General features: G+C 32.6%; 1 protein-coding gene across 1 annotated transcript in view; it reads left to right on the top strand.

Moving 5' to 3' along the window:
• ATP2B1 (ATPase plasma membrane Ca2+ transporting 1) overlaps positions 1-13,264 on the top strand; it is a 104,342-nt gene extending 91,078 nt beyond the window's left edge. Inside the window, 10 exon segments of the mRNA XM_039342299.1 lie at positions 693-872; positions 946-1,033; positions 1,262-1,368; positions 3,567-3,758; positions 4,140-4,170; positions 4,173-4,352; positions 4,572-4,783; positions 6,538-6,645; positions 7,052-7,234; positions 10,275-13,264. Of these exon segments, the coding sequence (XP_039198233.1) occupies positions 693-872; positions 946-1,033; positions 1,262-1,368; positions 3,567-3,758; positions 4,140-4,170; positions 4,173-4,352; positions 4,572-4,783; positions 6,538-6,645; positions 7,052-7,234; positions 10,275-10,589 (1,596 nt within the window). The 3' untranslated portion in view covers positions 10,590-13,264.
• The last annotated feature ends 2,456 nt before the right edge of the window (positions 13,265-15,720 follow it).

Here is a 15,720-nt window from a genome sequence, read left to right as displayed (position 1 = left end):
AGATGTCACAGAAATAGTTTCTTACTCATTTTGAAAAAATGCAGATGTTATATGTTTGTGCTATATGATGTGATTGGTATAGTTTTACTTTTTATACCTGTTGCCTAAGAACTAGGTTTTGCCTCAGTAATACAGTAAATTCTTTGTGCATCAATTAAATAGTAACATGTTCCAGTCTCTTATTTTGCCTGAACCTGTTAGTAAGTCAGCTTAGGGTAAGCATAAAATCTTATACTGAGTAACATTCAATGAGCTGACTGTCTCAGATGTACCAGCAGTTGTATTAGTGCCCTTCTAAGATTTTAAGTTGCAATTTCCAGATTACTTACTTTGGGGTTCAGAGATTGATGGCAGTTTAATTCCCAAACATTGGGAGGATACCAATTGCCTAACTGTGACCTTAGGAACATTATAATCACACATCATCATAGTTAATGTATATTTTTAGGACTTGAAAGAAAAAGTTAGGGATAGATCATCATAGACGAAATCTATGTGATCACTAGGAGCAATTTTATGACACATAATCAAATATATATATATGTATTATATCAGCATTGTAATATAAATAACAAAGTTATTGACAGATACATGGAATTAAATCTTAGTATTTTAGCCAAAAGCAGGTTAACACTTTTTAAATTAATCATTACTGAGAAATAACTACATAATTAGCTTTTCCCTCTCCTTAGGTACCAGATGCAATTAAGAAATGCCAGCGTGCTGGTATAACTGTCCGTATGGTTACTGGTGACAATATTAACACTGCTCGTGCTATTGCGTTAAAATGTGGAATTTTGCATCCTGGTGAAGACTTCTTATGCCTGGAAGGCAAAGAATTCAATAGACGAATACGTAATGAAAAAGGAGAGGTGGGTATGGTTAATATTCTTTTTTTGACTTATGAAAACTTAGTTATGAAATTAATCTAAGTTATCTTTACAGATAGAACAGGAGCGAATAGACAAAATTTGGCCCAAACTTCGGGTACTTGCAAGGTCTTCTCCCACTGACAAACATACACTGGTGAAAGGTAAATACATTTTCTAACAGATTTTACAAACATCTTTTTGGTCAATCATTTCTTCAGTAGCTGGAAACACTCTTGAGAAATAGAAGACTATATCTTACTGTACAGCATAAATATTGGATTTAGACAGAAATTTACTCAATTTCAGTAAATGAATGAATAAATTATTGAAATTCGTAATGTTTAATATAAATATGTACTGTTATAACAAATACTTGTTGTTGTTTTTAGGAATAATAGATAGCACAGTTTCAGAACAAAGGCAGGTTGTAGCAGTGACTGGTGATGGAACCAATGATGGCCCAGCATTAAAAAAAGCAGATGTTGGCTTTGCTATGGTAAGGAGTTTAACAAGTATTATAATTATTACTAATAAATGCTTTTATAAACTGAAATTTCTAAGTTATGATGTTAACATTATATTGAAGACTGAATGAGATTAGTTCACATTTGGCAGTGGGAAAAGCTGATTGTAGTTTTCTGTGTTCCTTGTCATTTTCTGCTAAGTTTACCTTGGGATAATTGCACAATTAATGATGAGGTCCAAATTTGATGCCCATATAGAAAATCACAATCCTTATAAACAGCAGTTGAGTGTCTGTTCAGAGAGACGGAAATAGTAATGCAGGTTTTTTTCTGGCTAAAAATGATAAAATATGTTTCCAATTTTTCTTGAGAGTAAATTTAAAATTATATATAATTAATGTGAAAAATGTACAAAAACATTAGATTATAGATGTATTCTGATATTAATAATTAAAATAGGTATAATTCTTGGAATATTTCTGAGAATGATACTAAAATGACTGGGGAGGGAATCACATGATAACTTAAAACTTGAAACTAGGAACGCTTTTACAAGGATAATCATTTTCAAGTTTGGTGTAGGATTGTATTGTATTCTATGTTAACTTTAAAGGCATTGAGTACATAATTCTAAGATCAGTATTCTTTTTCTTTTTGCAGTAACATGCATCTAAGATAAATGTGGTCTTTTATTTATTAGAATTTGATGACAGTTATATTATTTAACAGGATATTGAACAATCAAATGAGTCAACATCTTTTTATAATGTGGAATCTGTAACATTATATTTTTTCTAAGGACTAAAAATCAGATAGTCTAGTATACCTGTGAGCTTTTAAGTTGCAGGTACTTCCCATACCATTGTTATGCAGATTTTATATAATATATTTTCATTTAACTGAGGCATTGGGGAAAACAGGCAAGCTTCTATTATTGCATATGATATCAGAAACAAGTGTCCTATTCTGAACAGCTAAATATCTGTTTCTCAAGTGATTTGTCAAAGTTTTAAGAAACCCACACCTTAAATCCAAAACATACTGCACACTGCCTGCTTGACCTAGACTATGCATAACTTAATTAATCTAAATTAAATGCTCAGAAGCTATTCTCCTGTGCCATCTACTGGCTTTGAGGGTAATCTGGAATTAGAAATCAAAGTACTTAACACAATAGCCATTTTTATTTTTTAAATTGAACAATAAATGTCCAAAATATTAGAGGAGGCAGGTAAATCTTTGTGTAATTCTCATTACTACTATCAAATAATAATAGCTTAAAAATGGCACATCATTTTTAATTCCTTTCCAATATAGGTAGTCCTCGATTTATAACCAATTTGATTGCTTGGCAACTGGCATGTATTTATGACAATTGCACTTTCCCAGAGTCATGTGATCATGATATGTAACCTTTCCAGTAGGCTTCCAAAAAGCAGAGTCAATGGGGGAAGCCAGGTTCACTTAATGACCACATAATTCACTTAACTGCAATGATTCACTTAAAAACTCTGGCAAAAAAGGGTCATAAAATGAGATGCAACTAACTTAACTACATTGCTTAGCGGTGGAAATTTTCAGCTCAATTGTGGTTGAGAACTACCTGTAGAAAAAAATTCAATTTTAAAAAACTGTAAGAATATTGCAGTGTTGCAGTTATGTACATAGGTATATTTAGCTAAGTACCACTGAATTCAGTTTATATGACAGAATCATCAGTAAGATTTTTCATAATAGCTTCCACTGCAGTTGATCTTTTTGCATAAATATTGATATAATACTATCTAGCTTAAAAAAGTGAGTATGATAAAATAATTTGACTTCGCTTAAATTTCATGCTAATGAGAAGTTTTTCATTATTCAAGATTTTAAAAGTGTATTAACAGTTGAAAAAACAAAATTATTAGCTCTAATCCAGAGTATTCAAGAATTGTTTGATCATACCATGTAATTACTTACATGGTAATTTATAACTCAACAAGGAATTGTATGGTACCAAATGAATGTATTGGAAGAACAAATATGAAGGAACTTGTCCCTACTCTGTTCCTCAGAATAAATGGTAGGCCGTAAAGAAAGTCTTCTCTACATGTCACAGACTGCAGGAAGAGTGAAATATTTTTCTATTCTTCCTTATTTTTTTTATTAATAACAGATGTGAGTAGTATACATGTGGGCTGTCATAATACTCAAGGACAGTATTGTAATTTTGTTTTGTTTTCTCCTTCAGGGCATTGCTGGAACTGATGTAGCTAAAGAAGCTTCTGATATTATTCTTACAGATGACAACTTCTCAAGCATTGTTAAAGCAGTTATGTGGGGGCGAAATGTGTATGATAGTATCTCCAAATTCCTTCAGTTCCAGCTTACTGTTAATGTAGTAGCTGTAATTGTTGCTTTCACAGGAGCATGTATTACACAAGTAGGTATTATATATTTATTTTCATGTAATGGGATTAAATCAGCTTGAATCAATGTGGTTAATTTTGAGAGTGATTTCTTATTTGGTAGATTTATGTCTCACCCTTTCTCCAGTTCATGAAGCTCTTAAATCTATTTATCCCATAAAAATGTTCCTGTAAGGGAGCTGGGTTGAAAAAGAGTAACAGCCCAAAGTAATGCAGAGTTTCCATGGCCAATATGGAATTAAAAACTGGGTGGATTTTTCTACTCTTAACTTAACATCTTAATCATTGCATCAGGTTTAAGTACAATAATGAACCTGATTAGAAATATTAAATGTTAGATAACTTGATTTGTTAGAATATTTGTGATTATATTAGAAAACATGTTGATTTTACAGGATTCTCCACTTAAAGCTGTTCAGATGTTATGGTAAATCTCATAATGGATACCCTGGCTTCACTTGCTTTGGCAACAGAACCCCCCACAGAAGCACTTTTGCTGAGAAAACCTTATGGTAGAAATAAACCTCTCATCTCACGGACCATGATGAAGAATATTCTGGGCCATGCTTTCTATCAGCTTGTGGTTGTCTTCACACTGTTGTTTGCTGGTAAGAATATTGTAATTTAAACCTCTGTGGTATACTTTCTGAACTATGCTTGCATTATTTTGAGCATTTTTTCAATACTTAAAGGAATGTTAAAGAACATTGACATGTTAATAGAATGTTAAAAGAGAAAGAAATGTTAAAAGAAGACTAAAGGAATGTTTACAACCCCCCCTCATGAATTTGGGTGGCATTTTGAGAATATTTATCTCTTGTTTACAGGTGAAAAAATCTTTGATATTGATAGTGGAAGAAATGCACCTCTTCATGCTCCTCCTTCAGAGCACTACACAATTGTGTTTAATACATTTGTGATGATGCAGCTATTTAATGAAATAAATGCCCGAAAAATTCATGGTGAAAGGAATGTATTTGAAGGAATTTTCAATAATGCTATATTCTGTACTATAGTTCTTGGAACATTTATTGTACAGGTGAGTACATTTTTTAAAATAAAGTCATGCAGAATTTGGAGGATTAAGAGTTTTTAGAGGCCAATGATTGTTGTATTTATAATCAGTATTAGGGTAGGGCATCCTCTGAGAGTTCAGAATTTCTTTAAATATAAAACATATTCTTATCTGTATGTGTCACATTAGAGGATAATTTGACCTGTGCAAATGTGGTTTTATAATTGATAGTATGCTTATAGAAATATTTTTGTTAATGTTAATTTTTAATATTGCTATTAAAGACATAATATGCTCATATCGCACTCATGTTGGCTTATGGCAAACTTTATAATGAGAATGTGATCATATAATAATAGCTGTCATGGTGCAGTGGTTAGAATGCAGTATTGCAAGCTAACTCTGCCCAATGCCAGGAGTTCAGTGCTGACCAGCTCAAGACTGACTCAGTTTTCCATCCTTCTGAGGTTGGTAAAATGTGGACCCAGATTGTTGGGGGCAATATGCTGACTTGTAAACTGCTTAGAGAATGCTGTAAAGCACTGTGAAGCAGTGTATGTCTAACTGCTGTTGGTATAATTTAGTATTATAAAAATCAAAATGTTATTAACTTATCTTTAAACACAACATAGGGTTATTTATAACCTAGTTATGCATTATAATTATTTAAGGGAGATTTCCTTCGGGTCGTCCTTCAGTCCAAGGAAAAGAGGTGTTCATCTGAGAGTTATCTCAGTGATGGAGCCCAGTTGTGAAATCTTTTGCCCCAGAGATAAATAATGCTGGAAGTTCTGGTGTAGAACAATATATTCTTCTTCAGTAAAAGCAAGAAGTTTATATATTCAGAAGGGAAACCAGAGGAAAGAGAATATTTAGTTGTTGACCATCAGTTTTGTATGCTAGAAGTGTAAAATAATGGAAGGAACATATAGATGTATATATTGGCTTGTCTGACATTTGTTAATTTGATTTGAGAAAAGTAATAAGTTTTTAAAATCAATGTTATCTGGAATTACACAGTGAAAATTACAGGAACTGGACATGCTAGTCTAGTGAAGAGAAAGACCAGGGGAGACATGATAGCAGTGTTCCAATATTTGAGGGGCTATAACAGAGAGGAGGGGATTAACCTATTTTCCAGGCCAGACAAGGAATAATAGATGGAAACTGATCAATGAGAGATTCAGCCTGGAAATTAGGAGAAATTTTCTGACGGTGAGAACAATTAACCAGTGGAACAGATTGCTTTCAGACATTGTGGAAGCTTCATCACTGGAAGGTTTCAAGAAGAGGCTGGACTGCCATCTGTCAGAAATGGTATAGGGTCTCCTGCTTAGACAGGGTTTTGGACTAGATGACCTACAAGATCCTTTCCAACTCTGTTATTCTACTCTGTCTAAAATTGGAAGCCATAGAAGATAATCTTGGATTTGTGAAGCTTAGGGTACAGCAGAAAACAGCTTTTTACAATTGGAAGCAGAGCCATTCCAATTTTACAGTTTTAGACTGATGACATGTGTCCACTGTCTGTTTATGAATTGGTTCATGTAATGGCTAGAATTACCAATATTATGCTGTGTGTTCGATTTCATGCTGTCTGTTTTAGATAGATACCTTTTTGTTTTCTTTTCATTGTCTTTATCATATACCCCTTCCTTTTATATACTAAAGCAATCATAGATCTTTTAAAATAGTTAACTGTATTTATATCATAAAAGCCAATACCTTCATTTTTTATCATTTCAAATAGCTAATACAATCATTATTTTTCTTAACAGATAGTTATTGTACAGTTTGGTGGGAAGCCTTTCAGTTGCTCTGAGCTTACAGTAGAACAGTGGTTGTGGTCAATTTTTCTAGGAATGGGAACACTTCTTTGGGGCCAGGTATGTAATACTACTTTTGCAGTACAGTTCCTCAAATTACCAAGACTGTGTTTTGAAATGCATTTTACTCAGTATATGGCTTTTTCATTGTCATTATTTTTCTTCATGCTGCCCTACTATTGCTGTTTTAAACTTTGAAATTTCAGAACAATATGGAAAAGAAAGCAAGTGATACAGTCTTTTCATTATGCATCCAAATGCGTAAGAGTATTATGCTGCAATACTGACTAGCTATGATTTGTTTAATACCTCTCCAAAGAAAACAATGAAAAACTTTAAGCTAGCTGTTTCTTATTTGAAGCCATTTAGGGAGGGGGGACAGTCTGTCACTAGTTCTAAAAGGGAATTTGAACGTAAGGGAAAGTTTTCATAAATATGTTATTTTTTTTGTTCCCCATTGTTATAGTTGATATCAAGTATTCCAACCAGTCATTTGAAATTCCTTAAAGAAGCTGGCCATGGAACACAAAAGGAAGAGATTCCTGAAGAAGAGTTAGCAGAAGATGTGGAAGAAATTGATCATGCTGAAAGAGAGCTAAGGCGTGGTCAGATCTTATGGTTTAGGGGTCTAAACAGGATACAAACTCAGGTATGGTCTTGTAAAGGTAGGAAATAGGGTTGAGGACTTGAGATTTCCTCATTGTTCTTAGTACTGATTTGGATTGTAGTCATAAAATGTGTGATTGAAATCTTTATATGGGAAAAGTATTAGCTGTTTAATGCTTCAAATTCCTTCTTTACTTCATCACCAAATGTGCTTCTTGCCTCTTTACCTGCTCTGTAAAAGTGCCTTTTTTCTTTACTTTTTATGTGTTGTAGATGGGATGCTCCTTTCTCTTGTTCTCTCTCTCTCTTGCTGAGCAAGCTGTCACAATCTCTGATTCCTTGCAGATGGATGTAGTGAATGCTTTCCAGAGTGGAACTTCCATTCAGGGGGCTCTAAGGCGGCAACCTTCCATCGCCAGTCAGCATCATGATGTAACAAATATTTCTACCCCTACACATGTAGTGTTTTCCTCTACCACTACTACTACTACTACTGCTTCTACTACTGTGGGGTGTGAGTGTGTGTTCATAAGTGCATGAAATTAACATTTTCCTAGTTCACACATGTAACGTTTCATTCTTTCCTTCAGTGGTTAAATTCATCATTAACTTTTTTTCACATTTTTACCTTCAAAATGGGAGTCCTAAAGCCCCCTTCTCCTTTTTAAAGGGTCACAGTTCAAGTGGAACAATTGAAACAATTCTATACAATAAAAAACTTGACCGTGCACATAGCACCTTCATACTTGCACAGAAGAGACCTTTTTGAAAAATATTTATAGTAATTGCTACAAATATTTGAGTATATGTCTTGAAGTCTGTAAACAAAAAGATCTACAAACTTGTTTAGTGAAATGCTTAAAGCTGGTCCAAGATAAATAGATTATTTTCATGTTTACTTTTGTAATTTCAGTATAATTTATAGATCATGAGGGAAAGGACTTTAATTTGCAGCTGCAAAAATAGCACATATATTTTTCATAAAGATTGTTATTTTATATGCTAAGCTCCTTCCAGTGTTAGCAGTATTTAAAGTGAAAATACATAAATTAGTGCTAGAAATATTAAAATTAAAATGGCCTTTACTATATGTAAAAAATTTGTTTTATGCGTGTTATTAAAAGCCTTGTTCAACTCTCCCAACAATGTCACTGAAATGACATTGGCCTTTTGCAGACATTCACATATTCAGTGGTGATGTTTACAGATAAGAAAATCTTCACTGGCAGGCATGTTATGCAGAATGCCGGATGGTGACCATTCCATGTAATGCCTGAGTGGAATTAACAATCTTTAGCTATGGAAAAAAATACATATACATAAATGTGCCATTCTATAAAGAGTTTACATTCATGGCACAAATGAAAAAGAACTATAGAGATAGAATTAAGAAGTAGGTCTGTTCTATCCAGTTTCTAATGGAGGCTTTTGATAGACATTACTTCCCAAAAGAGACTTTAATATCTGTGGATCATAATTTAAAGTTCCATCTGAAATAGTAGAAACGCAAAAAATATAATGGATATAATACCAGACTCAAGTTAAATATTCTGAATGTAAGTTGATCATATGTTGGGTTTCATAGTATTGAAATTGTAAACATGAGGTCTATTCTGAATTGCTTATTATGGATGATAAAAGCCATTTTTCCTTTTATTCATATTCCTGTTTTCTCCATTATTAATTGTGTTCAACTTACCTTACTTATTTCAACCTGAATATTAATGGAAATGTCCTGTGCTTATAGGAACTTTCCATTAATATTTGTAAAAAGCATCTTTCTTACTGTTCATCAATTACTTAAAGCAATAGTTTGAAATGCCTCACAATTTACTTCAATTACCACTCTACTATCACAGTTTGGTTTTCAAAACGTTGGAGCCGTTTTGAACAGGGAGAAGCTTTAGAGTGAGGTTGGAAAAAGAACTAGAGTTGTTTATATCTACAGCACTTCAGCATTAACTGTATTGGCATCTGCAGGATATGGGAAGTCTTAATTGAGCAAATACCTGCTTCCAAAAACAGCTGTCTCTTTTTGTTTCATTATCAAGCTAGATGACATCATCGGTTACTTAGCTTGGTAATGCAATGTCTATAGCAGGCATGTCAAACTCATGATGCAACATATCGTGACTTTTTCCCCATTGCCGGCAATGTGATGGGCGCGGTTTTAGTATGATGCATCCGGCCCACGGGCTGGCAGTTTGACATGCCTGGTCTATAGGAAGAGAAGCAACCTCAAAAAAACCCCCAAGAACCCAATAAATAAAAATGTTTAGCTAGGCATGTGCACACCATTAATTTTAACAACCTTGATGAGAAATATTTATTTTCTAGTGATGATCTAGAATTTACTGTATATAAAAAATGGCAACTAAGATATTTGAAACAAAAGGCTAAAAACATATCAAAAAGTATTTAAAATATGTTTACATAATCATGACTCCGCTCATATTTTTGTCATTTGAGCATATATACATAATATGGCTGAAATATTTGCATTGTTTCATATGGGCCATTTTTATCATACATTTCTTGTTCCTACAAATTATGGCACTCATTTCTATGAAATTATTTTTATGTGACATATACTCAAATATTTAGATTAAATCCAGCAAGCTTGAACAAGCGTGTATTACACTGAACTTTTCATAGCTCAAATCACAGTTCCCAGCATTTCTTTAAAAAAAAAAACCTTTAAAAATTCTTGAAGCCCTGCCAGTAGTCTATAATTCCATATTCTAGAAGTCTAGTATTTCTTCTATGTGTTTAAAATGGAGTAGAATTTATCAATTGGCTTAAATTTTTCACCATTTCATATTAGTTATAAAAGTAGATAGCTTCAATTTTGTAGCTAGACATTTTGAACCAATTTTGTTACATTTATTTCTGCTATAGCCTGATAGTGCTCTTCTGAAATGCTCTTCATTTTTATTTATTTTTTTACAGTTTATTTCAAGTTCCACTGCATTATATAAATTCAATTCACTCGTCTTACCTATTTGTGGATTTAAACTCATAAAACAACGTTCTCCCAAGGAAATATTATTAAACAGTAACACTTACACTTTTCATACTTGCAGATCCGAGTGGTGAATGCATTTCGTAGTTCCTTATATGAAGGATTGGAAAAACCTGAATCCCGAAGTTCAATCCACAATTTTATGACTCATCCTGAGTTTAGAATAGAAGATTCTGAAACTCATATTCCACTTATTGATGATACTGATGCTGAAGATGATGCTCCAACAAAACGCAACTCAACTCCTCTTCCACCGTCACCCAACAAAAATAACAATGCGGTTAATAGTGGAATTCATCTTACGACAGACTTGAGTAAGTCTGCTACCTCTTCATCCGCAGGGAGCCCACTGCATAGTTTGGAAACATCACTCTGATTGTATGCTGAATGTTAACACACTAGCTGCATTTAAAGAAACACACTGAAACTGGGCTTTTTCCCTCATTATGATGGACAAGATGGTATTCTTGTCTCGGACTTCAACAAGAAGATAAAATCGTACGAATGTAGATTTATTTTTTTAAAAAGAAGCTTTCTGCCAGACTTCAGGGTGCTTTTCTGGGGAGGGGAAAGTGGGAGTAATAATGAACTCTGACAGATAAACAGTAACTTGCTTATGTGTCCTGTGGATCATTAGCTGTACTTAAGAATGGCCCATAAGAATGTCTTACCAGAACTTATGTTCTTAATTCCTTTGAGGAGAGGGCTGGATTGGGCAGAAGAGCCCAGGATCACCAAATTTATAATTTTCATTTCTGCTGTTGGCTGTTAATAATTATTTATGTTTATAAATAATGCAGATCTGTTTACAAGGTTTGTAGATACTTTTTTGTTCCTGTTCAGAGATGGGAAGTTTCCTTATAAATGATGTAGAAAAAATTAGTCCATCAAATACTGCTGTATTTTCAGGAAAGGGTGTTTCTATTGAAACTGTACTAAAATTTTGCCTGCAATTTACTTTGTTAAATATTGTAGATAAAATTGCTACTACTAATAGCCAAATAGATAACACTAATGCTTTGTAAAAACATGAGCAATGGTGTTCTAATGAAGTTATGGCCTCTGTCCTAATTAGTTTCTTAAACATTTACTATTTAATGGTTTTGAAACAATTGTAAAAAATTTAAAAATTCAGAACTTGCTGAACATGTTCAGAATTTAATAGAGGATTGTTTAATGCAGGACCTATGATGGAACTTGCTTGAAATACTTCTGTTATCTCAGGCAAAATGGATTAAATCAAAATACATCAGAATCTTAGTCCTTTTTGTTTTTGTCTAGAAACAGTAGCTTGGTGAACTGTGAGTGGAGCTGTTTATTTTTCTGACCTAAATATCTTTATAGCATGAAGGCTATTGGTATTTGGAAAGTTATGAATAGTTACCATACACTGCTTTCAAATTCATTTGAGTTAAAATAAATCACCCCTTTTGATAAAATAAATATGCGGCAATGTTTTTTACAGAATCCAGCATTTTTACAAATATTAGGTTTTGGTGGCTTCACTAGATGCTAAAGAACAAAAACTGTGGACTGTTTCTGATTTTATGCAGAAGAGGTGCTCTGGAATACATGGAAGTATGAATACAACATCTATCTGTAACACTTTAAAGCTGCCATGCAGTCCAAGAAAAAAAAAGTTGTAGATAGATTTTCTTTGCATTCCTGCATGTTCCAAAACCCTTATTGCTGATCTGATCTGAAGCACTGCACAGTCCAATCCTCATTCACAAGAGTGAGAGAGAGAAATAAATCACCATAGAAACTTTTTCCACTCTAAAAGAAAATATGAATAAAAGTATGTTCTCTTGTATGCCTATCTTTGACAATTTGTTTTTCTTAACCAATAATAGAAAGTGTCCATTTTTCTTTTTGTGTTTATTATCACAAATTTAATTTTGTGTTAAAATTATTATCTAATTTTAATTTTTGATTTCTAATGATTTGGGATATATATTTTTTTCTTTTTGCCAATATAGCCCATAGAGTAAGGATAAATAACTTACTGAAAATATAGGGCAGGTAAGCAGAAACAAGATCCTCTGTGATAATATCTTATATTTTCTCAATCATGACAGAATAATTTTCTACTCTTCAGAATGATCTACTTATAATTTTTTTGCAAAGAGATGTATATTCCTCATAAGAGAACCTGGAATATGTCTGCTGCTAAACCAGACATTAACTTGTCAGGGAACTGAGCTAACAAAGGAAGAAGAGAATGAATGCATCTTAAATTTAGTATATAGTATTTAAGCACCTCAAGAATATGATAGTCACATCTGTGAGCATTAGCTTGTCTTCTGGGGAAGCAATTTGAAACCCATGTAATATTACAGCTAGATTTTATAATTCAGTTTTCAAGTAAAATATACAGGGATTTGATAATGGTTAATTGTCCTTTCATTGGACACTATATCCATCCATAAGATTTTGCATATTGTATCCAATTATCAATCATTCATTTTCTAGTTGGTTTGTCCTTTATCATATTTAGAGAAGATACTATTTATGCTGATTCTTTATACAGTAATTATTTTCAGATTCTTATTTTGTAAGTGGGTAAGAAGTATGGTTTGGAAAGGTAGTATTTATGTAACTGGGAGAATGATGTAACTGCAACACACATTGAAGAATGAGATGTAATTGTTCAAACTATCTCAGCTGTGTATGATTCATTATAGTTGTCATTTTTAAAACTTATTTGGAAAGATTTTCTTTTCTTTTAATGGTAATAATCATTATTTGAATGTCCAAACTCTAGAGTTAATTCTACAGGTCATACCTCAAGGAGAAATTTAATTTACTCACAAATTAACTTTTTCAATCCTGTTGACTGCAGTACATTGAGTCTTAATAGTAAGTGTAATCTAATACCAAGAATATTTGTTCTATAATTTTACTACTATGAAAGCAACATAATTTCATTATTTATTAAAGTAGTCATTACTGTTTCTCAATTACTGACCCCACATTGCTTTTCCGGGTTGTAAGGCTTACTTTCATTTTGCTTGATGTAACTTAAATAAATAAATATGCTGTTTATCTGTCTCTGGATGGGGACTGAAATCTCTGAAAATATTTTACTTGAAATACATAATTTTATTCTGAATATATAGTTCGTTCTGTATCTGACCTTCTACTTTGTGATATGTATCTCATTAGGATTTCAATTTGAAATATTTGAATTAAATTTAGTTAAATGTATGGATTCAAACCAAATTAATATTCAAGACAAATTAACCTTGCAAAAATTATTAACAGAATAGACTCAATATTAGATAATAATCTGAACTGATTGCATATATTGATACAGCGGCAATGTATACTACTACAAGATGAAGCAACAATCTGATAGCTTTCCATTTTGTTGTGTTTGAATCCACTTTGTTCTTTTGAAATAACATGAAGGATTTCTGTGTTTTTTATAGCATAAAATAGGGAATTGGAAATACAAAAGGGGAATTGGCAGAACCATTTACAATTAGTTGTTTAGTTTTCAACCCAAAATCTAACTGCTTTAGAATTTAGTATAAAAATGATGGTTCAGTTGTAGGCATTGTGTCACTTTCTACATGACATGGAAATTAGTGATAAGAAAGTTAGTTGCAAAGTTTTTTTAGATTTTGGCCATAACTCTCATCCTTTGTGTTTTGATTTTTAATCCCATAGAAGTACAATCTATTATTGTGCATTTCTATGCCAATATAACATGTAATTTAAGCTAAATGAAATTCAACATGACAATTTATCATCATCTTAGTAACTTTCCTTTGGATTAGATTTAAATCTTTATGGTAAAATGGAGTTGATATTTAGGCCTGTAGAACTTAACTGCCTTTGGAATTATTATTACAATTCTTACTTTGGACACTCCGCTCCACCACATTTTATGAATAACTAATAATTGCATCTTATTCTCCCTTGTACATTAATCTGATGCTTACAGTACAGTTTCTTTTTATGTCTATTTGGTGCACAAATTTTGTGATGAAAACAGCCCTCTAAAGGGGAGTCATCTGCCTGATGAAATTGTTTATTAATAATTTTATTATTAATTGATTTTAATAATTTGGGTTTATGAATATTTTAGAATTGTTTTATTGTATTATTATAAACCATATAAAACCCTGACACTGGTATACAAATGTTCACAAATTAAAATGTTCACCCTATATATTTTCATATACAGATGTGATTACATGTATATTGAAATGATTATTTATAATCTAATGCTTGTTTCTAGGTTGAAATGTTTTTGAAACGGAAGACTGTGAAACAAAAGATTATTTTACTTAAGTCTGGGGAAAAAATCAGCATTGACTTGGCTGAAAATGAAGTGCCATTAGGCACAAGGTTTCTCTGCTAAAAGTGCAGCTGCTTCAGAAAGTTGCAGATGTGGCCAATCAGTGGACCATGCAGCAATTCCTGTGGGGCAGGAACGATTATCAACAAAATTAGGATGGCAGTTGTGGCAGTGCTATCAAAGTTCCATTTCTTTCTATATATAGTATGTACAACATCAACATGCAAAAGGTGTGGAACTTCAGTTATGCTACTATCATTGGCATTTTGACCACCAAAGGATTTGTGGGCTCTGAAGCATTTATTCCTGTTAATTGTAAGTGCTATACACAGCTGTTTGAAAGCATGAATTGATTCACTGCATAATGAGTATTATTATTTAGAGTACTTGATTAAATATGATGGCAAGCTGTATAAATCAGCAACATCTGCAAGGCATGAACTAGTAAGACAATGGAGGTGTCATGATCTAAGACTTGCCCCTCTTGCACATGTATCATGTACAAAGGAATCAGTCTTAGGTTATGTCAAACAATTTGTACTCTTTCTCATACACACACTCTGCTGGAAATAATGGCCTATATATCACAATGGCTTAGAAATATTATGAACAATAATAGTACCAAAATAAATTTTTCAACCTGCATCTAAATCTTCTTTGGGTACATAAGTAAACATTGAAAGCTGTATGCCATTTTAAGGCAGTAAGATGCAGAGAGAAAATAAATAGCCCTAAACATAGTTTTGTTTCTGTTTGATTTGGATATTGTATGTGTGTCATTTTATGTACTGGTGGCATTTTATCATTCATTTTAAGGCATGTGTTTCACAAATATGTGTAGTTTTGTTTCTAAACAATACATTTTGCTGAACATTCCCATTGTGTGGTATGCTGAATTCATGTATTTCTACATCTATTTTTTGCTTTTGCTACTCAATCATTCAGTACACAGGCTTCCACTTTTTGATACAGGAGATAATATCTCAGAAGCACCATTTTTTAAAGCAGAAAAGAAAGCTTGAAAATTAGTATATAAAATCTTTCAAAAACATATTTCATGCCTATGTGCTAATTTGTTCTGGAAACTGCACAAATGATACATTATCTTAACCTGTCTCCAATAATCAAACCGTATTTCTTGTGAGAATACAAACAAGAATACATTCTTTGGTCCATACAATATACTATCTATTCCAGTGAT

This window comes from Crotalus tigris, unplaced genomic scaffold (genome assembly GCF_016545835.1).
Source record: "Crotalus tigris isolate CLP2741 ecotype Arizona unplaced genomic scaffold, ASM1654583v1 scf7180000017785.2122318, whole genome shotgun sequence".
NCBI classification, from domain to species: domain Eukaryota; kingdom Metazoa; phylum Chordata; class Lepidosauria; order Squamata; family Viperidae; genus Crotalus; species Crotalus tigris.
The sequence above is the reverse complement of the archived record's forward strand: the minus strand, read 5'-3'. Positions and strand labels throughout refer to the sequence as shown.